General features: G+C 48.7%; 2 protein-coding genes across 2 annotated transcripts in view; one reads left to right on the top strand and one right to left on the bottom strand.

The window, feature by feature from the left end:
* The window catches only part of NPLOC4 (nuclear protein localization 4 homolog (S. cerevisiae)), a 48,731-nt gene extending 30,551 nt beyond the window's left edge, over positions 1 to 18,180 (bottom strand). Inside the window, exons 1-3 of the mRNA XM_006869509.1 lie at positions 18,008 to 18,180; positions 15,327 to 15,407; positions 3,307 to 3,419 (exon numbers count right to left, since the gene is read on the bottom strand). Of these exons, the coding sequence (XP_006869571.1) occupies positions 3,307 to 3,419; positions 15,327 to 15,407; positions 18,008 to 18,022 (209 nt within the window). The 5' untranslated portion in view covers positions 18,023 to 18,180. The remainder of the gene's footprint in view (positions 1 to 3,306; positions 3,420 to 15,326; positions 15,408 to 18,007) is intronic.
* Positions 18,181 to 22,966: 4,786 nt separating this feature from the next.
* TSPAN10 (tetraspanin 10) lies at positions 22,967 to 26,075 on the top strand. The gene is made up of 4 exons (XM_006869634.1): positions 22,967 to 23,002; positions 23,084 to 23,137; positions 24,203 to 24,810; positions 25,673 to 26,075. Exons 1-4 carry the CDS (start codon positions 22,967 to 22,969, stop codon positions 26,073 to 26,075), a joined length of 1,101 nt encoding a protein of 366 aa, XP_006869696.1.
* The last annotated feature ends 457 nt before the right edge of the window (positions 26,076 to 26,532 follow it).

Raw genomic sequence — 26,532 nt, 5'->3', positions numbered from 1 at the left:
CCCCACAGCACACTCACACAGGCCGGGAGGGAGCATCGCGATCAGGAACCCCCGTACACTCTCGGGGCAACAGGAGCCAGTGTGGAAGGAGGCACTGCTGAGCCCAAGACTCTCCCACAAACCAGCTACTAGAGGGATGGAAGGACATCTGAAGCTTGGAAAACTCCACCTCTGAGAACTTGCATCTGGAGGCTACCCACAGAACAGAGGCTACTTGGCTCAGGAAATCAGACAAGAAGACAAGCTCAAGGTTGCCCTAGGACAATGGCGCCCTCTTGTGCCAACAGAAGAAAATACAAACCTTTTCTGGGTCCTCCCTCAGGATTCCTCTTTGGAACCAAGTCTTTGGGAGAGGAAGGTCTCACCAAGAAAATCACCAAATACTCAAGGAAAAGAAGCCACTACAATCAAGAACAGGCAGGAGCAGCAACCAGACCAGAAAGGGCTTTGGATTCTGTGATTATGAAACAGATGAAGTGAATGGAGTGAGGGAAGTGTAGGAGCAACCAGAAACTACCCAAACAACCATGTGAGGTTCTAGGGGGCTGGGGTCCCCTAGCTGCTTGACCTTCTCAATCCATTCCTACAAACAGGCAGAGCAACCAGCCAGCAACCGGAGCCCTCACACAACACAACACTTACAATGCTAGGTGGCAAGGCAGACGTTGCCGTAACATATCCCAAACACTGTGGGGAGAGAGATGGCCAGCATCTATGTGGAATCAGGAGAGGGAAGCAGTGCTGAGTCTGATGAGCCGGGATGGGAGAGCCCCTAAAGACACAGGGCTTCATCACAACCTGGAGCCCAGGCTGGAACACCACAGTCCTATGGGGGGGTGCCAGAGCCAGGAAAGCTGCACATGGGGGGCGGGGGGGGAGTGGGAATTTGAGTTCAATCACTGGGTCCTGGAAGCCCAGGGACCAGAGACGGGGGTAAACACGAGCCCTGAAGTTCTGACTGTGAACTGGGAATAGCAGCAGGACCTCATGTATCAGTCGGCTTTTACAGTCCCGGCTCTGTCCACGGAAAGGCCTGTGGCCCTGGGCTAAGTAACACAGCTAACAAAGGCCACCCCATCTGGTAACCACAGCAGGTGAGTGGATGGAGGCATGCAACACGTTGGCAGCACACCTTGAAACCAGTGAACCAGACTTTGCGTCAGTGCCCCAATCCGCAGGACAATACAAGAACAAACCCAGAGGCCAAGAGAAGGCAGGAACCTAAAGATTAGTGAGGTATCTGGCCACCACTGCCGACCGCACTGACAGGAGTCATGATGGGGGGACAAAACTCAGATTCATAAAAACACTAGGCTTACAGACCTGACAGACTGGTGGGACCCCTGAGATCGTCGCCCATAACCACCCTTCAAGTGTGGAACACAGGAGACAAGCCTACGCGGTGAACGATCACACTCACTCCTACAGGAGAGCAAAAGGACAGCATCTGACCAGCAGGAACGGGCAGGAAAGGCAAACAAACCAGAACGGTGAACACAAGGAACACGTGGCCAGAGTGCTGGTATGTTACAGGGACTACAATCAGTGTCATGAAATAAACATGTACGTCATAAACTGCTCAACGGAGCCCTGGCATGGCACAGAACAGGCACTGGACTGCTGCCAGCTGAAACCACCAGTCACTTCTCTGAAAGGCTCCACAGGGTCACTATGAGTCGTAAACAACTTGATGGCACTTAACAACTACAAATTGTTGAATGGAAAACCAATTTGCTCTGTAAACTTTCCCCAAAATCATAATAAAAAGCTCAAACAAACCAGACAAAACTCCAGTGTCTGAGGTCAGACACAAGGGCAATGCGTGGAAGCCAGAGCAGCAGTGAGACTTGGAGTGAGACGCTTCGAGGTCGGCTGCCGGGCTCTCTACCTGGACCTGGGCGGGTCTGCGAAAGTGGACGCCTCATAACCACGTCACATGCTGCTCTGTGAGATGTGAGTCTCATTCCGCCATGACACGGAGTTTTTGTTAAAGGTGGCAATAGGAGAGAAGGAGTTGGATGATGGATGATGAATAGAGGAAACGAGATGCCACAAATCCATGGTTGTTGAAGCTGGGGGAGGGAGGCTCTGAGTGTGCCACAGTATCACTGTCTATGTAAATGGTCTGTTTAAAACAGTCCACATCTAAAAGTTCTCTTGGAGTTTTTTGTTGTTGCTGATTTAAAAAAAAAAAATCAAACCAAATAGGATAAGGAATCAAACAGAATTGTTTGAAAGTGGAAAATGTAATCACTGAAATAATGCAGAGAATGGGGAAAAAGTAATATTTAAAGAAATAGCAGCCAAGAATGGGTCACAGCTACAAATCTGCAGATACAAAAAGTCATAGTCAGTCACACTGAGAAAGGATTACAGCAGACAGCTTACAGTGGATCAAACAGCCACAAAGCGTGAACTCTGTACAGTACCCTAGAACCTGACTACCTACAAAAGAACAGCTGAAACCACGAGGGACGCTAGAACCCAGAACACAGTGGGCTACGAACTTCATGGGCAAAACAAAGATACGTTTCCGAGAAAAAATCTCACACAACAATAAAACCTAGTTCTCAAAAAGTCTCTACCCACATCAGTCAGTACGGAGTAGGATGACCATCAAAGACAGCCTCTGGAGCATCTGGGGTTGGAGGTGCCCAGGAGCACTGGTCTACGCTGGAATCACACCAGCCCCGCCTGAGAGCAGTCTCTGAAAGCCGTTCACTCTGTAACCTCTGCTGTGTCTGCTCACACCCAATCCCAGGGCCTGAGTGCCCACCCTATGCGGGCGCCACGCAAATGACCAGGCACTGACCGGGACAGCTGCCCCAGAGGACACGGCTGGTGAGAGCCAGAGTGTGGCTTCAGTCATGTGCAGCCCTGCTCCTGAAGCACACAAGCAGCCACAGAACAAGTCAACAATCGACATGGCTGCATCCCAACAAAACTCAGCAAGCCCGGCAGTGGGCTGCAGCTCCGGGCCCCCTGGGGTCTGTGCACCCTGAGCCCCTGTGGGCATGACTCGTCCTGGAAGACATGCTCTGGGGACCTTGGCTGCAGACAATGTCGGGGGCAGGGACACGGCACCACTGACCTCCCGTTCACCTAGCAGACAGGTCAGGAGGCAGCGCCAACCCCCCCACCCCCACCCCCACCGCAGGCCCTGGGCTCAGACATAAAATCCTGCTCACAGGCGGGGGTACTGAAAACTTGGGCGGGTGCTAAGGACTGCTCCGGCTCACAGGACTGTAGCTCATAGACCTGTGAGGAAAGCTCGGGGACAGCCCCTCCTCCCACCCCAGCACTCACTTGATTTTTAGCACGTGGAGGGACTTGTTGGAGGAAGCTGTTATCTCTCCAGTCTTGTTTCTGTTGATGTAAACTGAAAAGCCATTGTTCTGGAAGCCAAACTCCTTTGCAACCTAAAATGAGCCCAAAACAACAGGGTTTAGTGAGACACGTCTGCATCTGCACACATACACCTGTGACAGATGCTGCTGGAGCTCAGTCCCCAACAGCCAGGGGGAAGAGGGGGTAGAGACTGTCCCGCACCAGCTGTGAGGGAACTGCACTGTTCACGTTGATGACAATCCAAACCAACAAGGTGGTCACAAGAAGCAAGACGCTGGTGTGGATGATGGACAGGACACAAAAGACTGACTTCTACTTCTGAAATCCATTCTAAAACCCAAGGACACTTCTGAGAGCTAGCCAGAGAAAGAAAACAAAGCATGGGAGGGTGCCAGGAATCAGCAACACGGATCTACTGAGGGCCAGGGGGACCACTGTACCAGGTGGGTGGAATCCAACAGGAAGTAAGAAGCTCAGTCCCTGCTGTCAACTCGGGGCATGGAATCCAGAAGGAGAGACTGGCGACTGAGAGCCACAGCAGCAGGCAGAGCCCAGAACACAGGGCAGCTCAGACCAGGAGAGGAGCGTGCCCCAGCCCACACAGAGCGGGGACTGAGCACTACCAGCAGGAGGGACCAGGACACAGTGGGGACAGGAGAGGGCTTGAGCAGAGTGTCCAGTAAGGCCAGGCCAGTGCGCAATTACTGGAGAAGGAGACGCAGGGGCTTGACGGCAGAGTCTGTAACCCATCCCAAGGACAAAAGGCAAGGGCGTCATCAAACCTGCACTATGTCTGAAGCCCCAGTCTGTGGCAGGCGGGAACATGGCTCTGCTGAGCAGGAGTGGAGTAGGAACACCCGTCAGGCAACCCAGCAGCCACCCAGGCAAGCGATAGGGTGGCCTGGACTGGGAAGAGAGGGGCACAGCGTCCCTGTGCTCATCGGCAGTCACCACCGTCAAACCTGGCTCATGGCAGGCAGGGAAGAGGGAGGGCAGATCCAGAGTGAAGGGGACACCAGCAGGGAAAGAAGCAGCGGGAAAGGCCAAGGAAACCCAGACTGCAGATGAGCAGGCTCCTGGAGCCCCCGACGCACAGAGGTGATCTGGACAGCACAGGAGTCAGAGCTGAGGGCTGGGACCCCCGCAGGAAGTCAGGAGGAAGAGGAGGGCCCAGGGAAGAACACCACAAAAAACAGGCCATGTGGCAGCAGGAAGACCAGAGGACACAGAAGCCCTACTCAGAGCGTCCAGAGCAGCACTATTCCTGACTTAATCATCAAGGGCCACACATGTCCCCAAGGTCCACTAAGAGGACCAAGGACAAGCACATGGGCTTCGTCTCTACTGTGAGACACTGACCAGTGAGAACTGTGAACCTGGCATGAGCCAGCTCCCCCACGAGGTGTAGCTGCCAGGGGTAGGGTGACTGGTACTAGACAGAGAGCTGACCCATGTCCAAGAACTCAGGGGAGACGAGCAAAGGGATGAAGATCAGGGACTGTTAGCAGAGGAGGGAAAGAGTCCAAGACATGAGAGCCACAGCAGCTGAGACAGAAAACCCCCTGGAGGAGGCAGCCAGGTGTCTGGGCAGAAAGGATCCGGCCTGGGGACAGAGCCTGAGGAGTCCCTGGACAGAAGCTAGAGATCGAACACAGGTGTCACAGGAGTCTCAGGAAGAGGGGAGGGCAACGGAGGCACAGAAAAATCTGGAAGAAAGAATGACCAAAAACTTCCTGAGTAGATGAGAAATACTGACTAACAAGTTCAAGAAGTTCAGCAAACCCCAAAGTATCATAAACCCAATGAAAACCATTTCTGGGCATACCACAGTCAAAATGCTGAAGATTAAAGGTAGGATAACGTCCTTAAAGCAACCCAAGAAAAAAAGTCAACATTACATAGCGGCGAGAATCTGGATTCCTAATAAGAAAGTCACTGTGATCAGAAGCAAAGGAGTAGCATCTCTAAATGGGTGCCAACTCATCCGGATCTCATGTCCAGTGGCTGGACCCTTCAAACACAAGGATACAATAAAAATGAGGAGACACACTACGGTCTGGTCCTCAGGACCACCGTACACCACAGACGAGCAGGGGAGATACAAGAGACGAAATTAAACATGTGGAATTGTGCACCATGAAGTTATCATATGAGATGAAAATGCTGTGACTAGTTTCAAAAGAGACCACACTGCTGGTGGGACTGTAAAATGGCACATCCACTGTGGAAACGGAATGGTGTTTCCTCAATGCCTCTACTTGGTACAAATCATCAAGAAATGAGCTCTGGGACTTCCGGCAAGATGGCAGACTAGGCAGAAACACTACCACAAAGTGAGAGACCAAATAAAACAGAGACAGACGAGAATTCCGGCACCCTGAACCTCAGAAGAAGGTTAGAGAGGTAGATGGAGTGCTTGCTGGGAGAGAGAGGAGGGAGACTGCTTGTGGAGAATGGCTGGCCAGCCCTCAGCTCGACCCTCTTGTTAGCAGCTCTGCCAGCAGAGGGAGGCGATGGAAAAGGCTGGATTGTTCTTCTTTTCCCCACACTCCCCTGGTGACCAGAAGTGTGGCCAGCTCCCACCCTCATCCACCCCCAGCTCTCCAGGAGATTGAAGCCATGTGGGTGGGAGGCATGCCAGTGTGAGGTCGGGGCCAGCTGAGCCACTATGGTGCCTGGATCCAAGTAGGCTCAGCTCCAGACCTACAAAACCCACAGGACCACCAGAGCAGCATTTAAACGATCGTCCCACCCCCAGCTTCCCCGTAGTCCTAACAGACACTGAAACCAGCCCCACCAAGGGCTCCCACAAACAACTTCCAGATTGAGTGTCCTGAACATAGGTAATACCGAGGCCAATAGGAACTCCACTTAGGGCCAGGGACTCTGCTGTCACATCCCTTCCACACGTACCATGTGAGCTCCTTGTCTGCCCTCCGGGTCTAACAACAGCACCATTTGTTTTTATAAATATGAAAATCCCATAATGCCCCAGAGACAACCAACAATTTTAACTCACACAAAGAAACAAGAGAGAATGACTCAAACAAATGACCTAGATGCAGACACACATTTCTAAGAAAGAAAAGGTAACAGAACTAACTGAAAAAGAATTCAAAAGAATGATAATTAGGTACCTTCAAAGGATCAACCGAAAGATTGAGGAAAGCAAGGAGAATGCGATAAAAACTTTAGAAAGATTCAGGGAAACACTGTAAGAATAAACAGACAAAATAAATGCAAATTTTGAAACAAATCAAAACCTACACTTAGAAATCCAGAGAGTGAGTAATACTAAGGTCTCAGAAATGGGGGTGAAGAGCAAAGCAGCAGACGTGAAGCAATGGAAGCCCAAATTAGTGAACTTGACAAGAAACCTCTCACTATTAGCATGCTAGAACAATAAGAAAAAGGAAGCCTAAGAGTTTACGTGGGACACTAGGAAGAGGAACAACTTGCAGGTGATGGGAATTCCAGAACAGAAAGAGACACACAGAGAAAACTGGCGAAGTGTTGTTGGAAGAAAATGTCCCTAGATTCATGAAAGACGAGGAGATAAGCATCCAAGAAGCTGAACAAACCCTAAACAGGATTGATCCCAAAGAAAATCACCAAGACATATCATAATCTTTCCAAAATCAAATACAACAGCAAAGTTAGGACTCATAAAGGAGCCCGAGAAGCATAATGGATTACAAACTGGGTTGCTAACCACAAGGTCAGCAGTTCGAATCTACCAGTCATTCCACAGGAGAAGGATGAGGTTTCCTGCTCCTGTAAATATTTACAGTCTTGGAAACCCTATACAGGGATGGAAAAATCAGGATACTTCCTGATAAACAGAAGGTAATCCTAAGAACAGCTTGGGAAAAACAAGGTTACCTACAAAGGAGAACCAATAAGATTACACTCTGATTTCTCAGCAGAAAACTTGCAGGCAAGAAGGCAATGAGATGATGACATATATAACACTCTACTCTAAAAGAAAAAGATTGCCAACCAAGAATCTTATGTCCAGCAAAGCTGTCCCTCAAATACGACAGTAAAATGAGGACATTTCCTGATAAACACAAATTAAAGGAATTTGTAATGTCCAGTATACTTTATAAAAACTGATAAAGGGTGTCCTGTGGACTGAGAACCAGCAGCAGACAGCAGCCTGGGATTACCACACACGACAAAAACACCCAGAACTTAATCCAGACATAGAAGTGGTTAAAATAAACAACCCTACGAGACTGAAAATAGGTACCCAGAGGCATCAATGTATAATGACGTCAACTACAAAATAGGTACCCAGAGGCATCAATGTATAATGACGTCAACTACAAAATAGGTACCCAGAGGTATCAATGTATAATGACGTCAACTACCAAAAAAAAAAAAAAGGGGGGGGTATAGTGTAGCTACAAAACGTCTAATGGTAAGGAAGTAGATTTCAAGGTTGAATAGACTGTTGTAATCAGGGAAAAAATTAATTACAGGGCAACCTCAAAGAATAATAATACAATATACCTGTATATCACAAAAGAGAAAACCAGAAAGCTGTAGTAGACATCAACACAACAGAAATGACAACAGCAAGATAACCTGCAAAGAGAATGAACTCAGCATAGAAAATCATGTGGAACAAAGAATCCAGCAGCACCACACGCAGAGAAATGACAACAAGCAATTCATACCTATTGATAGCTACACCCAAAGTAAATGGATGAATGTATCAGTCCAGAGACTTAAGGAGCAGAATGGATAAGAAAACAGGATCCTTCAATATGCTGCTTACAAGAGACACAACAAAAGGATGGAGACAGCCCATCAACAGAAAAACGGTTAAAGTAACTTTGGTACATACATACAATGGAATATTCAAAATCCGTGAAACACCTTGTAACACGGCTGAACCTTGAAGACACAGGGAGAAATGCAACAATTAAAGTGACTAGAGGTGTGTTGTTGTTGTTGTTAAGTGCCTTTGAGTCGGTTCCGACCCATAGCGACCCAGTACAGGGTTTCCGAGGGTGTAAATCTTTAGGGGAGTAGAAAGCCTCATCTTTCTCCCGCGGAGCGGCTGGTAGTTTCGAACCACTGACCTTAAGGTTCGCAGCCCGACTGGTAACCACTACACTACCAGAGCCCTGAAAAGATTACCATCACGAAAATGCTATGGGACAAGTGGTGTAAGTACTGTGAACTGTTGGTACGTGGAGGGAACTGCAACCATGTCATGAGGCAAAGTATATGATTCGTTGAATGTAAAACTGATGATCTGTTCGACAAACCTTCACTCACATCACAATAAATTAAGTTTAAAATAATTATTTAAAAAGCTAAGATTGTGTATAAGATGTAGAAGGGAGGGGGCTTCAAAAAGTTCATGACAATTTTCATAAACTTTTCATTCCATTTTCCTACAAACTTCTGAAGTCTGCTCCTATTACAAAGATGAGCGCTTGACGCCATGTGCTCTGTTTTCAGCTAAAAGCGGCATTAAGGAAACATGACATCAGAATGCAAAGACCAGGAAACCTGTCTTCCCAAATGTATATGTATATAAAAAAGGAATAGAAGACGAAAAATATCTTTTATGTTATTTTTCTGAAATATATTTTAGACACAAATTAAGAAATGTTGGCAGTTCATCTATTCTACAAACATTATCTGTAGATAAGCATTGCAAGCTATTGCCAAGAATGAGAAATCTTTCACCAGGAGCCTTACCTTTCTGAAAATGACCACAAAACTCCTAGGGTTTAAAAAGCACAAAAAGCAGGGGACAGATACCTTAGCAGAGCCTTACAGGGGCAGGGTTTCAATCTTACACCTTAGTGCTCACGCCTGCTATAACCTGGATGCATCACAGCAGAAGGCAAACATGAAAGAGCCCGAGAAGAAGCCAGCATTAGATTGCCATTTCCAATGGAGAAAAATTCAAAGACAGAGCATGAGTCCACTTCTCTGCTAAGTCTACACCACCAAGCCTACTGGCACTGAGCTGCTTCCAATGCACACTATACAAGCCATAGGGCAGAGCAGAGCTGGCCCCATAGAGCTTCCCAGGTGGGCACCTTTGTGAGCAGAACCACTGCATCTTTCTCCAGGGGATGAGCTGGATGGGTTCCAACCATGACACTTTTAGTTATTAACAGTTGAGCAATTTTAACACAGCCCTGGGGTGGCGCTGTGGGCTAATATGCCAGACTGAAAAGCCGTTTGAACTGCAAGGTTTGGTGGTTCAAGCTCACCAGCTGCTCCTTGGAAACCTCATACAGGGTCGCTATGGGTAGGAATCGACTCAATGACACTTAACAACAACAACCAGGTAAGTTAAAATTGAGGGTTTAGGAAAGCATGTTAAGGTGACAAGACTTCAAAAGCCAAGGGAGGAGGATGGCAATGTCCACAAAGTCAGGTGAGAGGCTGGAGCCAGCAATGCTTCCTCAGGGCCTGGGGTTTGCTTTATAAGCAATCCTTTGGCTGCACATTATTTCAAGCGTTCTTTTTTGTATTGTATGGAGCTCATAGTGTAAAAAGGAAAAAAGCTTACGTAGCCTAAGAAGAGGGTCACAGGCGGTGAGAGCTGTTGAAATACTGGGCAGGAGGACGAGGCGCGTAAGCGGGCAGTTTCGGGGAGCAGGCACTAGCTGAAGAGTTAAAGAGCACACTGGGGGGTGGGGGAACTGCAGCACCCACCACCCCCAGCTGTGTATTAATAACCAGAGAGACAGAGGACTTGTCCACATAGCTTCAGTTTGATGATCCAGAGAAAAGAAATTCTTGAGACGTCTAGATACTAGACATAAAGCATTTCATCCTAGCTGGCAAACATCAACTGGCTTCCAGGACAGTATGTCTCATATGAACTCAGCTCTTGAGGTTCTTAAGCCTGGAGACAACACTGAAGAACTACAGGAGGAGCCCTGATGGCACACTGGGTTAAGCATTGAGCCACTAACTGAAAGGTCGGTGGTTCAGACTCACCAGTCACTCCATAGGAGAAAAACGAGGCTATCTACTCCCACAAAGATGACAACCTTGAAAGCAGCAGGACAGCTCTGCTCTGCTCTGCAGGACTGCTGAGTCAGAACAGACTTGCCAGCAGTGGGCTTACATTTTGTTTTTTAAGTAGTTACAGTGAAACCATGAGACAAGTACATTTCAGAAACTAAATGTCCCAAACAAGTGCTGTGGTTTCAGTGGCAGTGTGAGGCCCAGTGTGACCCTCAGTCCACTGGCTTTCAGTCTCTACTTTTGTGAAAACACAAAGACTGACCTCTATTCTCCCTAAGAGGTCCTGCCCCTCTAACATCCAAGAATCTACCAACCCTTCTGCTCAAGCAAAAAGAACGGTCGGTCACCCTTACCACTACAAAAACCCCACCTGTTTGCAAACGTTTTCCTGACGAGTCAGAGTACATTTTGTCAGGTTTGTGGGCCCTACGGCCTCTTTAGCAACTACTCAACTTGGCCATCACAGCTCAAAAGCAGCCACCTACAATACATACACAAGAGAGTGTGGCTAGATTCCAATAAGTGGCCGGCCCACAGGTCAGCTTAAAGCAAAAGCAGACCTCTTGTATAACATAGTCCCCAAAGACAATGTTCTACACCCTACTTAAATGAGTAGCACCTGGGATCTTGAAAGCTAACGAGCAGCCACCTAAGGTGCAACTATTCGTCTCTCCCGCGTAGAGAAAAGAATAGTGAGGAAAACTGAAGTCAATTGAAAACAACCAGGTGAGTGGATTGACGCACCACGTGAACATCAGTCTCTACAACCTTGAGGCCAGAAAGGCTAGATGGTGCCTGGCTACCACTACCAACTGCTTTGAAAAGAATCACATTACCCTTGGTCACTCTTCAGATCTGGAACTCCATTTTCAGTCAAGCTACACTTAGATATATGGGGAGACAACAACACTAGTGAGGTATGAACACCATAAAATGACCAACCATTCAAGATCAAAGGGCAGCACTGACCTAAGGACAAAATTCAGAAGAGTGAGGAAAAGAGGAGGAATGGAACCAAGAAACCCAGGGAGGAAGTCAGATGTTATTATAATTATCCTCAAGTCGGTTCCAACCCATAGCATCCCTATTTACAATAAAACAAAACAGCACACAGTCTTGAGCCATTCACACGACTGCTGCTACGCTTGAAACCACTGTTGCTGCCACTATGCCAACCCATTTCATTGGGGGGTTGCCCTCTTTTTGCTGTCCCTCCACTTTACCAAGTGCATGTCCTGGTCCCTCCTGATAATATGTCCTAAGTATGACAGATGAAGTCTGGCCATCTTGGATTCTAAGGAGCGTTCTGTTGTACTTCTTCCAACACAGATTTGTTGGTCCTTCGGAGAGTCCATGGTACGTTTATTCTTCTCTACCATCATAACAACTCAAATGCATCAATTCTGCTACGGTCTTTTCCTTGTTCACTGTCATATGAAGCAAGTGAAACTACCATGGCTCGGGTCGGACATACTTTAGTCCTCAAACTGACGTCTTTGCCCTTGAACACGTTAAAGAGGTCTTGTGCAGCAGATGTGCCTAATGCAATACATTGCTTGATTTCTTGACTGCTGCTTCTATGAGTGTTGATGGTTGACTCAAGCAAAATGAAGTTTTGACGACTTCAATCCTTTCTCCATTTATCATGATGTTGTTTATTGGTCCAGTGGTGAGGATTTTTGTTTTCTTTACATTGAGATGCAATCCATTCCGAAGGCTGTGGTCTTTGATCTTCATCAGCAAGTATTTTAAGTCCTCTTCACTTTCAGTAAGCAAAGTTGTATCACCTGCATATCGCAGGTTGTTAACGAGTCTTTCTTCAATCCTGATGCCAAGTTCTTCATGTAATCCAGCGTCTCGGATTATTTGCTTAGCGTACAGACTGAATAAGTATGGTGAAAGAATACATCCTTGGCACACACCTCTCTTGATTTTAAATCATTCAGTGTCCTCTTGTTCTGTCTGAATAACTGCCTCTTGGTCTATGCTCAGGTTCTTCATGAGCACAATTAAGTGTTCCGGAATACTCATTCTCCACACCTTGTCATGATCCACAGTCGGAAGTCTTTGTATAGTCAATAAAGCACAAGTAAACATCTTACTGGTAGTCTCTGCTTTCAACCAAGATAATCTAATGTCCTCGTCTGAACCTGGCTTGAAGCTCTGGCAGTTCCCTGTCAATGTACTGTTACAGCCATTTTTTTAATGATCTTGAGCAATATTTGACTTGCATGTAATATTAATGATTCCCACATTCTGCTGGGCCACTTCTCTTTGGAATGGGCCAAATCTGGCTCCTTTCTAATCAGTTGACCAGGTAGCTGTCTTCCAAATTTCTTGGCATAGATGAGTGAGTGCCTCCAGTGCTGCATCAGTTTGCTGAAAGATTTCACTTTGTATTCCATCTGTTTCCAGAGCCTTGTTCTTTGCCAATGTCTTCAGTGCACCTTGGACTTCTTCCTTCAGTGCCACTGGCTCTTGATCATTGCTGCCTCTGGCATGGCTGAGCATCTATCATTTCTTTTTGGCACAGTGACTCTATTACCTTCATCTTCCTTTGAGGCTCTCTGCATCATTCAAAATTGCAAGTTGAGATTTTAATTTTTACTTCAGTTCTTTTAGTTTGAGAAATGCTGAGCATATCCTTCCCTTTTGGTTTTCTAACTCCAGATCTTTACACATTTCTTTGTAATATTTGGTATTATAATAACTGTCTTCTTGAACTGCCCTTTGACATTTTCTATTCAGCTCTTTTACCTCCTCATTTCTTCCATTTGCTGTAGCATCTCTATGCTGGAGGCGATTGCAATCTCGATGAAATGACGTGCATAGAATTTGTTGAATGCAAAACCGATGATCTGCTCTGTAAACAGTTCACAACAAATTATTTTTAAAGTGGGTCCCTCATACTGGGGTTACCCCAAGTTCAGCATGTACACTCTGGCACACACCCGCACGTGGCTTCAGTTTTCAGAGAACAAACTGGGGCCATTCGACATGTTATTCTTTCCTGCACATTCTTTGTTTCACTCAGTAATGCACTCGGGACACAGAGTCACCTCGTCCTTTTTAATTGAGCATGGTACAGCCTGGTATGAACTGTAACCACCCTTCAACGGACCTCTAAGAATCTCTCCGGTTTTCACTGTTTAAACTATTACTAAACTGTTATATACCACCTTACCTCAATTACAATGCCAATGATCAAAACAACGAAAACCACCAGGTGCTGCCGAGGCTGGAGAGAAATGGGAACTCTCTCTCACGAGAACTCAACACGGAGACTGGTGGTTCCTCACAGTCAGACAGAGAGTCCCGGACCTGACTGTACGCTCCAAAGAATGCAAACAGAATGCTACTCACCAGTGTTCACTGCTGTAGTTGTTGTTAAGTGCCGTCGAGTCGGTTACAACTCATAGTGACCATGTATAGGGTTCACTGTAGCACAGGCAAAACCTCAAATAATCTAAATGGCAGCCAACAGATGAGTGGAGACACAAAATGATGTTGTTGTTGTTGTTGTTAAGTGCCGCTGAGTCGATTCTAACCCATAACAACCCTGTATAGGGTTTCCACGGAGCAGATGGTGAGCTTGAACCATGGACCTTGCAGTTCAAACAACTTTGCAGTCTGACGCATTAGTCCACAGCGCCACACCAGGACTCAAAATGATACGTACGTCTAACTGCTTTTGTTATTAAGTGCCACTGGGTCAGTTCCAACTCATAGCGACTTTGCCAAACCAACTTTGCAGTCCAGTACCTACGGTACAGCATCACACCACAACTCCTTACATACAACAAAGCAGAAAAAAGATCCAAGCTGTCAAGAACCTCACTTTGTTTGGATCCATCCACATCACTTCTCATTGAAGCAGCAGTCAAGAAATCTGCAGTAAAAGAACCTCCTTGAAAAGTGTTAAAGCGCAATGAAGTCAGTTTGAGGACTAAGGAGCACCTGGCCCAAGCCATGGGGTTTTCAGTGGCTTCGTATGCAGGTGAATGCTGGACAATGAACAGGAGACTAGAGAAGAATCAGCGCATGTAAATTACGGTGCTGGAGAAGAGATCAAAAGTGTCAGAAGAAAAAACAAATCAGTCTTGGAAGAAGTAGAATTGGAACTCTCCTTAGAGGTGTGATGATGAGCCTGTGTCTCTTGTACTTTGGACAAGTAGTCAAGAAGGGACTCATGCCTAGAGAACGACATCATACTTAGTAAAGTGAAGGGTTAGCAACAAAGGAAGACCTCCCCCACCTTCCCCAACAAGATGGACTGACAGTGACCGCAACAATGGGCTTGCACAAATGGCGCAGGATCAGGCAGCTTGTTCTATTCTGCATCGGGTACCTATGAGTCGGAATGAACTAAAAGGCACCTATCAACAACGTACAATAGAACATTCTTACTCAGTGATAAAGAGAAAGTCCTGAGGTAGGTCATGGCACAGAGGAAACGTGAAAACATGCTGAGCGAGATGCGTCAGTAGCAAAAGGGCCAGACTGTACGAGTGCACTTACATAAAATAAATATGTAGAAACCAAGGATTCTAAGTGGCTACCAGGGTGGGAGGGAGGGGAAAGGAGTGTTTCTTATGGGGCACTGAAATGATGTTAATGGTGATGGAATGATTCAGACATAAATAGCAAGAATGGCTGAATGACTTGAAAAATGAAATCCATGTTACTGAATTATACAAGTAGAAATGGTTGGGACGGCATGTCTTGTTATGTATTATTTTCACCACAATAAAATTTCCAAATATATACATTATTCCAGGAAAATACACTTATCTTGATCCTACAGTTTTAGGGAGAGATCAGCTGAGGCACACATCTGATCCTACAGCAAGTCTACCCAACCATAATAAAGGACATACAGGAAACTGAACTTGGGGGAGATCAGGACACAAGGAATGAGGAAAGGCAACAAGTGGATGGGATCACGGGGGACGAGGAAGAGCCATAAGTACCTTTTTCAAAAAGGTTGCAGCTGTTTCTCTCTTTGTTGCTGTAATCCGCTTCACCCCTTCTGGGGACTGGACACGGATTATCTGTTATAAATGAAACAAAGAATAGTAAGGTCCCAATCTGGTGTCAGCACCTAGGTCAGTGAAACAGAAAGCTACGCCTGCCTCTCCCATCACTCCAAGAAGCAAAAGGAGCAAGTCATCAGCATCCAGGAGGAGAACACAAGATACCCTGAGTACTGCCCCATTCCCAAATCTGCTTTCCTCAGGAAAATACAACTTCAATCTTGGCCCACCATAAAAAATCGATCTTTCTCTTCAGACTTTGAAATGTATAAAAATAAACACCATCAGTCATGAATGACTGGCTTCTTTAAAAAACAATTTCACTTTGTTCCAAGATCTAAACACAGACACTAGACTGACTTAAGAGAAACAAAATCTGTCTCATAATTTATTTTAAATAAAAAGATTGAAAAAAATTAAGGCTTTTTTTTAATATCATAGTAAAAGCTACTAGAGTTGTAAAAGTATTTTCATGGCAATGAAATGGGAGGAGGCCTGAAAGAGCAGGGGACAGGGAGCGTCACATTCCAGGACTTGAAGCTTGTTTGCTGACTGTACAAGTTCCTGCTCTGAAGGCAGGGAGTGTGAAAAGGGCCCGCCCGCTGCAAACAGCCGGGCAGAGGCAGCTTCCACCACCAGAGGGACAGCAGGGGTGGCACACCGGAAGCAGTCTCTTAGCAGCCACTGCACTGGACACTGCATTTAAACCAATTCGACAGCAGAAGAAAAATGGCACAAGTCACATCAAGAAAAAGTGTCACTGACATGACACAACCTCACAAAGGTTTATGGTCTGAACTTTCTCAGTTTTTTAATCAAGCTGATTAATAATGTAGATTTTCCTATCTTTCTGGTTTTATTTTTACTTGACTGAAAAAACTCGATCCTCGTATTGTTCTCAACTTTTCAGGTTCGTTTATGAAAACTCCCAATGACTACCCCAAGGGTTAAGAGCACGGAACATTTCTTATTTCATTTTCTCACTCAAATTTTGTTTTCTAAACGTTTGATTCTGGGGTTCTCCACTGTCTGGACTCAGTACCTCAGAAACCATATTTTCAGAATGCACAGCACAGGCATTAGGTAAATACTCCCACTTGCTTCTGAAATATATCTCTGCCAACCAGGCAGTCAGAACACGATTCTTTCTCTTCCTAGTGCAGGCAGGAACAAGAGCGTGTCTTCAACTCTTCAAGGAGCTAAAGGTCAGGCTCAAATGTTCCTGAAAAGTCTGACAAACTTAGAAGTCATTTTACATGCAATAGTCCAGCATTTAACAAGTGACAAAATATAATCTGTGCTGAGGGATGTTGGCCTCCAAGTACAAAACTGAATCCCTGAGGACACGCAGATCTGGGAATAAGGATGCACACCACCTCGTATAAAGGTTTCCCTGGTACAAAGAAAGGAAAGTAGCCCAGAATTCTTCTTGGGGTTATTGAAGCATTTGTTGTGTTCTGTGCTGTGGAGTCGGTTCTGACCCATAGCGACCCTGTACTGGGTTTCCGAGGCTGGAAATCTTTATGGGAGCAGAACGCCTCCTCTTTCTCCCGCGGAACAGCTGGGAGTTTCCAACTGCTGACCTGGAGGTTAACAGCCCGCTTGGTAAGCACTGCGCTCCCAGAGCTCCTTACTGAAGCACTGGGGAGTTGGAAATCAGTGCTACCCACTCAAGTTTTGAGAAGAAAGTCTAGTGAAATCCATTTCAAACGAAAGACCTGTTTTCATCCTTCACACATCCAGTAAATGGGACAAGGGACTCGACGACCGCCACCCCCACCCCCCGTGGCAAAGCCCACCCTAATAGACATTTGGGGGACTCCTGGAAGCAGATTCTACTTCGAGAGGAAGAACATCTTGCTTTTCAATGGTGGCGACTTCCCAGGCTTTCTTAGGCCCTGGAGAGCCGAGTAAGCACCGTGGACTCGCGGGCACAGCCTGCAGCTCCGGGGAGACACACGTCCCACCATCTGGACACCTGGCCAAGCGGCTGTCACTGCGCTCAACCTGAACACCACCTGCCCCAGGGCGGCCTCACTTCCCGCCTGTCGCCTGTCGCCTGTCCCCGGGCCTTTGGCTCCAAGGGTCCTGCCTCGATGGTAAACTTTCCGTAAGTGAAACAAAGACCAGGTTTCCCCCTGCGATTCGCACTGACTTTCTTACTTGAAGGGGAAACGGGAGGCGGCCACTTCCTAATCTCAGGGAAAAACTAAGATCGACTTCCTTTATGGTAATCCTTTTAAACAGGTCTCCCGTCGGAGGAGACGGCTCTCCCGGGACTCATGACGAGGCACTTACTGAGGGAGCGAGAGGGGCCGAGGACAGGGAAACGGGTGGGGATGAGGGGCTGGTCTCTTCAGAGCACCTCGACCTCCCTCCTGGAAGGGCCGGCCCTTCCCAGCCCCGCGCAGAAACCAGAGCCGCAAATCATCCAGTTGGGGTCAGGGATGGCATGAAGTCGAGGGAGATAAAAGTCGAGGAAGGGAGTCCGGTAACCCCGGAGAAAGACAAGAAGAAGAGGAAGGGGCCGTTTCGCGGACCGCCTCTCCACAGGCCGAGGCCGGTAAATCTGCTGCCTCATCCCGGCGCCCCGCTCCCGCCCGGCCGCCGCAACTCACGATGCTCTCGGCCATGGCAGCTGCTCCTCCCTCCGGGCTCGAACCCTGGGCCGCCGCCGCCTGCCGCCCCAAGGGCCTCACAGCCCCTGCCCCGGCCTCAGCCCCGGCCCCGGCCTCCCTCCGCCACCGCCACCGCCGCTCCAGCTTCGCCCGCCCGGCCTCCACCAGCGCCGACGTCCGGGCGCCACACTCAACGCGCTCCCCCGGGCTCACAGTCCAGCAAAGGAGGTTCCGGCCCACCAACGGCTGGCACATGCGCAGCGCGGTCCCGGGCCCGCGGGTGGAGCGAGACTACAATGCCCCACCCCCCTCCCTGCCTGGCCACGCCCCTCCCGGAGCAAACTAGCCTCAGGAAGCTCAGCATGCAATGGGGAACGTTTTCGGAAGATGACTTTATGCCCATTGTTAAAGATTCTAGCAATGCAAAACGAAGTTCAACGGAGAAACACAAATAAGCATCCGAAATCTTACCCAGAAATAACCATTGGGGGGATTGTTGTTAAGTGCTGTCGGGTCGGTTGTGACCCATAGCGACTCTGTATGGAGGCTGGTGAGTTTGAACTGCCGACCTTGAGGATAGCAATCCAATGCTTCTCCTACAGCGCCACACTAGAACTCGTTTAACACCGGAACTCGTTTAGCTGATAGTAGCTGATTTTGCCTCTAATAACTCACACACCCATGTTCATATTTACCCTAAATTTGACCTAAGAAGAAGAAATGAGGTTGGAATATTTTAGAATATAACTACAATAAGAATCCGCTTCATAGGTCCCTAACCTGGGTTGCTCAAAAGAGTCTGGTTCCACGCCCTGCTGTCTCCATCTTTAAATTTTCAATGGTTTTGAACAAGCGTGCTTGCCCCACATTTTCATTTGGTACCTGTTGTGAAGTGCCTTTGAGCCGGCTCAACTCATAGTGACCCTACATAAGGTTTCTGAGGAGCTGCTAGTGGGTTTGAACCCTTGACCTTGCAGTGAGCAATCCAATACCTACCCTACAGTGCCGCACGAAGATTTGATTCGCACCTAGTCGGAGATTTTGTCTATAATGGTATAAGGTCTGAAAGTTTGCATACCAATGTTCATTGCAGTATACAACCGTCAAAAGATGGGGGGGAAAAGTGTGTTTTAACAGGTGGATGGAGAAGTAAACTGTTATCTCTTCATAGCACAGTGGGATACTACTCAGTCATACAGATAAATGAAGTCACATACAAACTGCTACTGTGACTGAACCTTGAAAACAATGTACCAAGTTGAACCGGTTCCCTTTTTCGGAAGTATCTAGAATAGGAACCTGTTAGAGACCAGAGTTTATTAGTGGCTACCAAGGGGGAGTTTCCGTTTAGGGAGCACTGTTTCTGTTAGTGGTTGGTGATTATGTGTCACCGAGTCAGTTCCTACTCATAAGGACCCTGTACAGGGTTTCCAAGGCTGTAAATCTTTACAAGAGCAGAAAGTCTCATCTTTCTCCCGCAGAGCAGCTGATAGATTCGAACTGCTGGTTTTGCTGTTAGCAACACAACCCACCATGCTGCTAGAGGCAAAGATCTGTTTTAACCCCATGGTTTCTATTCAGATTGTCTTTGCTTATCCCCCTTGCTGAAAATCAAGGAAATTACTACTAAGCCTGCCTTCCCTTCCCTCACTCATATGCATTTCTGTGACAATGCTCCTGATATGTTCACTTCTAGGACTTCAAATGCTGGCGGGAGAGCAGAAAGACCCCTGACCCGGTGGGATTTTCCAGTGGGAGAAGATGAGGAGGAGATCAGCATATAAATGTGTCAGGTCAGGAAGATCACCAAAACAAGGAACAGGATGGAATGTTAGAGGCTATTTCAAATAAGCTGGTCAAAAAAGATCTCTAAGAGGTGAAGTTTGTAGTTCCAGATAAAGAGATCTTTGCAGATAGGATGGGAGACAGCACATTCCCAGGAACAATGAAGGGACCAGTGTGAAGGAATGAGGGAGGGAGGGGAAGCTGGATCATGAGGAACCACATGGACAAAAAAACGTTTGTACTGAATTTCAAGCATGAAGAGCCTTTGGAGGGTCGAGAACAGAGGAGAAACGTGCTCTGTTATATTTTAGAAGGATCCTTCCGGAGGTTCAATTAAGAACAGACAGTGGAGGGGAAGGTGCAGGTGGAGAATCAGAGAGACCCCTGAGGCAGCTAATGTAAAGGTCTGGAGGACAGAAGAAGGTGGCAACAAAAGTCAAGAGGTGGCTGGTTCCAGAACAAATGATGGGAAAGACAAGATAGGATTGGCTGATGGATGAGGTGCATCAGAGAGAAACATGGGATGCAGCCAAGGGATTTGAGACACAAGGTGGAGATAGAACCAGCCAATAAGAAGCTTCCAGGAGGCCAATTGTGGAGGTCTTAACAATGAGGGGGGGGGTTTCAAAATGAGGTACATGTTTTAAGCAATGATTTGTCCCAACCCAAGGAGCTCTGGTAGCGTAGTAGTTACGAATCAGACTGCGAACCGCAAGGTCAGCAGTTTGAAACCACCAGCTGTTCCAAGGGAGAAAGATGAGGCGTTCTGCTCCCATAAAGATTTACAGCCTTGGAAACCCTGTACAGGGTCACTATGAGTCGGAACTGATTCCACGGCACACAGCCACCAGCCACCAACCCTGTCTCATGTCGTAGCACAGAGAATGTTTTTGACCTCACACTTTGAATAAAGCCTGTCTCAACTGCAAGGATACTATAGGTTACCATAGCGAGTAAAGTGTTACTAAAGGTAATACAGAAACGGCTACAAGCATACATTGACAGAGAACTTGCAGAGGTTCAAGCCAGATTCAGAAAAGGATGTGGAACAATGGATATCAATGCTGATACCCGATGGATCTTGGCTGAAAGCAGAGAATACCAGAAAGATGTTTACCTGTGCTTTATTGACTACACAAAGGCTTTTGATTGTGTGGATCATGACAAGCTATGGACAACATCGCGAAGTATGAGTATTCCTGAACACTTAATTGTGCTCATGAGGAATCTGTACCTGGACCAAGAGGCAGTTGTTCGAACAGAATATGGGAACACTGAATGGTTTAAAATTAAGAAAGGTGTGCAACAGGGTTGTATTCTTACACCATACTTATTCAACCTGTATGCTGAGCAAATCATCTGAGAACCTGGGTTATAAGAAGAAAAATGTGGCATCAGGTCTGGAGGAAGACTCATTAACAACCTGTGATATGCAGATGATACAACCTTGCTTGCTGAAAGTGAAGAAGACTTAAAACATTTACGGATGAAGATCAAAGACCACAGCCTTTAGTATGGATTCCATCAAAATGTTAAGAAAACAAAAATCCTCACCACTGGACCAATAAGCAACATTCTTATCAACGGAGAAAAGATTGAAGTTGTCTAAGATTTCGTTCTTCTTGGATCAACTGTTGGAAGCAGCAGTCAAGAAATCAGGCAATGTGCTTTAGTCCTTTGTAATTTGTGGTAATTGTGCTTTTCTTTTTAATACAAAAAAATGTATAAAAATAAAAACTTGAAAAGGCAAAAAAAAAAAAAAGAAATCAGGCAATGTATTGCATTAGGCAAATCTGCTGCACAAGACCTTTTTAAAGTGTTGAAAAGCAAAGATGTCAGCTTGAGGACTAAGGTGTGCCTAACCTAAGCCATGGTATTTTTTATAACCTCATATGCATGTGAAAGCTGGACAGTGACTAAGAAAGACCATAGAAGAATTGATGCATTTGAGTTATGGTATTGGAGGAGAATATTAAAAGTGCCATGGGCTGCCAAAAGAACCAACAGATCTGTATTGGAAGAAGTGCAGCCAGAGTGCTTCTTGGAGGCCAGGATGGCCAAACCTCATCTCTCATATTTCAGACACATTGTCAGGAGGGACCAGTTGCTGGAGAAGGGTATCATGTTTGGTAGGGTGGAGGGTCAGAGAAAAAAGAGGAAGACGCCCAGCGAGATGGATTGGCAAAGTGGCAGCATCAGTGGGCTCAAACGTGGCCACAATGGTGAGGTTGGCCCAGGACCGGTCAGTGTTTCCTTCTGTTTTACATAGGGTGGCTGTGAGTCAGTAGTGACTTGATGACGTCTAACAACAACAACAAATATTCTTACCTGCACCGTGTAGACTTAGTCGTGGTCTTTTACTACTACTCCTTCTGTTAAGGTCATTTCCTGCTTTCTCCTCTGAGGTCAAGGTGCTAGATGTAGGGGGAGGTCCTCCTGGTTCCTGCAGCTTCTGGTGGTGTTGCTTAGACGCTGCAGTCAATTGGTATCTCCCTGTATCAGAGCAGAACCGCCCCGTAGGGTTTTCTAGACTGTGATCTTTACAGAGAGCACAGGCCTGTCTCCCGAGGAGCCATTGGGTGTGTTTGAACTGCTAACCTTTCCGTCTGCAACTGAAGCCTTAACCATCACGTCACAAGGACTCTTTGTAGCTGCCAGCAATCCTTGGCTTGTAGCTGCATCTGTCTCCGTGGTGAGATGGTACCTGTCCTGCGGGTGTATGTTTGATGCTGTTTTCATAACTCAGAGGTGATTAACAGTAGGATCTACTCTCCACCATAGGGCCTCATTAACATAAAAGGAGAAAACCCCTATTTCCAAACAGGGTCTTATTTGGGGGGAGAGGTCATAATTCAATCCATAACACCCCCAGAGCAAAGCTGAGTTCACAGCTGGGCCCTGCAATGGCGTCAGTGAGGCAGCTCCCCAAGCACCCCTGAATTGGGATGGCGCAGATCCTTGGCACCCTTAGCGCCCAGGCGAGGAGTCCAGTGGAGAAGGGAGCCCACTCTCCTCTCCATAGGCAAGTCAGCTCTAAACCCTGGCGTGTGACTCGTCACATGATTCCTCTGGGACCGCAGAGTCTGGTGTCTAGAGAAGACTCCATTATTGCTGGAGAGGTTCTGGGACCGACCGGCCTCTCTCTCCAACTCAAGGCTCCCCTTCTGCCAGAGGATGGAGGTGGAGGAAAGGAGCCCCTTGCTTGTCCAGGTGAGCTGCGACCTGTCTCCTCACTGGCCCCAAAGACCCCGCAGGAGGCCCTGGTTCCTACCCGCCCCCCACCCCCCACAGACCTTCCTGCCTGTCCTCTGGTGGGACATCCTTGGAGGAGATGCCACAATTGTGGTGGGGTTCACGAGGCAGGAAAGTGCTCAGGTCATCAGACCTCTCGCAGCTGACACTGGTCCCCTGTGACACCCCCTTGCCCTTTTTGCTCCCCTTCCCCACCCCCACACCACTCAGCCTAGCTCAGGCCCCTGGGCAATGACTCTGGGAGGTACCCCTCTGGCTTAGGGGGTGACAGTGATCTTTTCCCCAGCACTCATCACTTTTGCAGCAGCCATTTAAGCAGGCTGGCCCCCTGAGCTGACCTCAGTGCCCTGGGCTGACCTGGGCTCCTGCTCATTGGTGGATTCTGGGGCTCTCCTCTGCCTGAGATCAGAGGGACAGACCAGCCTCAGTGCAAGCCTCAGTTCTGCCAGAGCTTTCAAATTCTGCCCAAGTCAGACAGGTCACTGGTACAACTGGACACTGGGAGTGTGGCTGAGGGTCAGAGACAGGATCTCCTCCCTCCCTGAACAGAGGGTCTCCTCCCACACTTGTGGGGAGAGTGGGAAATAGGGGGCTTTAGGGGGCTGAAGATTCCATTGAGGGGTCCAGTGAAGCAGGCGCTCAGTTCTCCAAGCCTCAGGGGTCACTGAAGATAGGTCTCCATGGAGGAGAGGAGAGGTGTGGCCAGTTCCACCAGAGCCTCCTCTGTGCCCTGGGCACCCCATGGCAGGCCCTGGCCTGTTCCTTCCGGGACCTCTCTCCTCGTATCTGGTGTATGCAGCACCCTTGGCATCCCTGGTGTCCCCTGTACGCCTGTGTCCACTCTGCTCGCCTTACTAGACACCAGGACCCAACCTTCTTCATATGGCTTCTGCACCCTAACAAACCACGGCCATCCAGCAAACCTCGACTCATAGCGCCCCGTCTTCACGGGAGCAAAAGCTTCATCTTTCCCCCAGGCTGCTGGGTTTGAACTACCAACCTTGAGGAGAACATTTCGGTGCTTCCTATAGCACACCAGGGCTCTTTCACAAACAGGACTGCCACACAGGGAAAGAGTCACTTTTTGGGAAGCATGACTCCATCTGTGGTCAACCTGGGGGCATTCTGCTGAGCCCCCTGTTCTTCCTTCCTTGGCAGAATGCGGTGGGGCTGGTGCCACCCCCCTCCTCGAGCAGCCCACACACTTACAGCCAACAGTACCCATTGTCCCAGGAGAAACACATGGCCAAGGGCCGGTCCAGGGGCGGCCGCCTTCGGGGGCCTCTAGCCTCATCCCTCTCTGCTGGGAACGCCTGCAGCAAGTATCTGATCTTTCTGACCAACTTCCTCTTCTCCCTGCTGGGCCTGCTGGGCCTGGCGGTCAGCCTCTGGGGTCTGGTCCTCAAGGGGCCTGTCGGGAGTGGTTGGGGGTGCAACCTGCCTACACACCCCATGCTGGGGCTGGCTCTGGGGGGGCTAGTGGTCAGCACTGTGAGCCTGGTCGGCTGCCTGGGTGCCCTGTGTGAGACCACCTGCCTGCTACGCTGCTTCTCTGCCAGTCTGCTCACCTGTCTGGTGCTGGAAGCTGTGGGCAGTGCCCTGGTGGTGGCCCTCTGGGGCTCGCTGCAGGACAGCCTGGACCACGCCCTGCAGGTAGCCATCATCCGCTACCAGAAGGACCAGGACCTGTGCTTCTACCTGGACCAAGTGCAGCTCAGGTTGAGGTGCTGCGGGGCTGTTTCCTATCAGGACTGGCAACGGAACCCGTGAGTCGAGGGTCAAGGGGAGGACCGGCCACACACACTCACAAGTGCATACACTTGTGTGCTCACACTCATTGCATACACTCATGTATGTTCATATGTGCACAAACACACATGTACACACATCCACTGACTCACAGCACACTGAGGCAAATACACATCCACCCACGAAACTCACATAATCACGTACATGCACACACACATAGACATACACAGTCTCAGGTGTACACACAACCACCCATGATACTCCCACACCCACACGAGCTCGCACAATCACACACATGTACACACACAGTGCTCTCTCTTTCAGGTGTGCACACATCCCACCTCTAATCTACACACCCACACATGCACACACACCCCTCATTTATCACACATGCTCGTGTGCTGATACACACACATGAACATGTGTGCAGTCCTCACTTTCACGTGTGCTCATGCCCAGGTGCGCTCACACACACACTGACGGACAGACTCACTGGCCCGTCTCCACCGCAGACCACTCATTCCTGATCCCACTCTGCTGCTGCAAACCCTGTCAGAACTCCTGCTGATTGAGGGGTCTTACCCCTCCTCATGCTGTCTCTCCAAACAGTCCCCTTCCCGCCAAGACCATGCCTATCTTCTGCCTGACTGTGCAGAGAGCTGTCATGTGAGAGGAGGCATTACAGAAAGCAGGGTACGGCTCTGTGTGCATGTTCACGTGCAACAGTGCTCAGCAAACATGCATGTGAGCACGTGTGCAGTGCACATGTGTGCCTGTGGGGGGGGCGATTGAAAGTCTGTAGGAGACTCCCACACAGCGCTCAGCCCCAGGACAATGCTCCACGCCTCCAGGCCTGATGGCTGTCCACCTACATTGCAGGTACTTCAACTGCAGCGCCCCAGGGGTCCAGGCCTGCAGTCTCCCCGCCTCCTGTTGCATTGACCCGCCGGAAGATGGCGCCTCCGTCGACATACAGTGTGGCTCCGGGGCCCTGCACCTGGACGAGGCTGCAGCCGGAAGAGTGGTGCACTTGGAAGGCTGCGGGCCACGCCTGCGGTGGTGGCTGCACCACAGCGCCCCGGCCCTGGGTGGCGGGGCTATAGTGCTTGCGGTGGTTCAGATCACAGAGTTCCTGCTAGCTGCACAGCTGCTCAGTGCTCTGGCCGTACACAAGGGGGCAGCAGAGAGCATGCGGCGAGTGCCAGGCCCGCCTCCACAGGCGATTTCTGGTCCCCAGAGCCGGGGCTGGGAGCGTGAGCTACTGGGTCAGGAGGAGGTCTGAGCTACAGGCCTCTTCTCCTGTCCAGGGAAGGCATCAAGTATGTGATCCTGGGTGCTGTGAGCATGCACCTGGGCACTCCCACCTAAGTGCGTGCACCCCTTCCCAGGACCTGTCTCAGACCTGGCCACCGCCAATGCCTGGCTCTCACCCTTTGGATAAGCTTTGATGACTCTGAAGCCACTTTAGCTTCGGCAACATTTGTACTGCCCTTCCCGTCCACTACAAACGCCGCTGTGGGCACATAGGCTGCAGACCCTGACCCCGACCGACCTCTGAGATGTGCTGCCCAGCCCAAGTCTGCCTCCCTTCAGGGGAGCAGGCAGAGTGTGAGAAAGGGGGAAGCCGGGGCTCCACCCCAGCCCACACCCCGAGTCTTCACCTTCAGACCCTTCCCTAGGCTCCATTCTCCAGGACCCATCCCCACCAATAAAATAGAGCAGCAATCCCTCCCTGGAAG

Source organism: Chrysochloris asiatica, unplaced genomic scaffold (assembly GCF_000296735.1).
Source record: "Chrysochloris asiatica unplaced genomic scaffold, ChrAsi1.0 scaffold00132, whole genome shotgun sequence".
NCBI classification, from domain to species: Eukaryota; Metazoa; Chordata; class Mammalia; order Afrosoricida; family Chrysochloridae; genus Chrysochloris; species Chrysochloris asiatica.
The sequence above is the reverse complement of the archived record's forward strand: the minus strand, read 5'-3'. Positions and strand labels throughout refer to the sequence as shown.

Excerpts from the sequence above, each read along its gene's own strand:
- TSPAN10 (XM_006869634.1), top strand. The coding sequence starts at position 22,967 with ATGGAGGTGGAGGAAAGGAGCCCCTTGCTTGTCCAG. Across the intron at positions 23,003-23,083 it reads GGAGCCCCTTGCTTGTCCAG|ACCTTCCTGCCTGTCCTCTG; the intron begins GTGAGCTGCGAC and ends CACCCCCCACAG. Across the intron at positions 24,811-25,672 it reads CAGGACTGGCAACGGAACCC|GTACTTCAACTGCAGCGCCC; the intron begins GTGAGTCGAGGG and ends CCTACATTGCAG.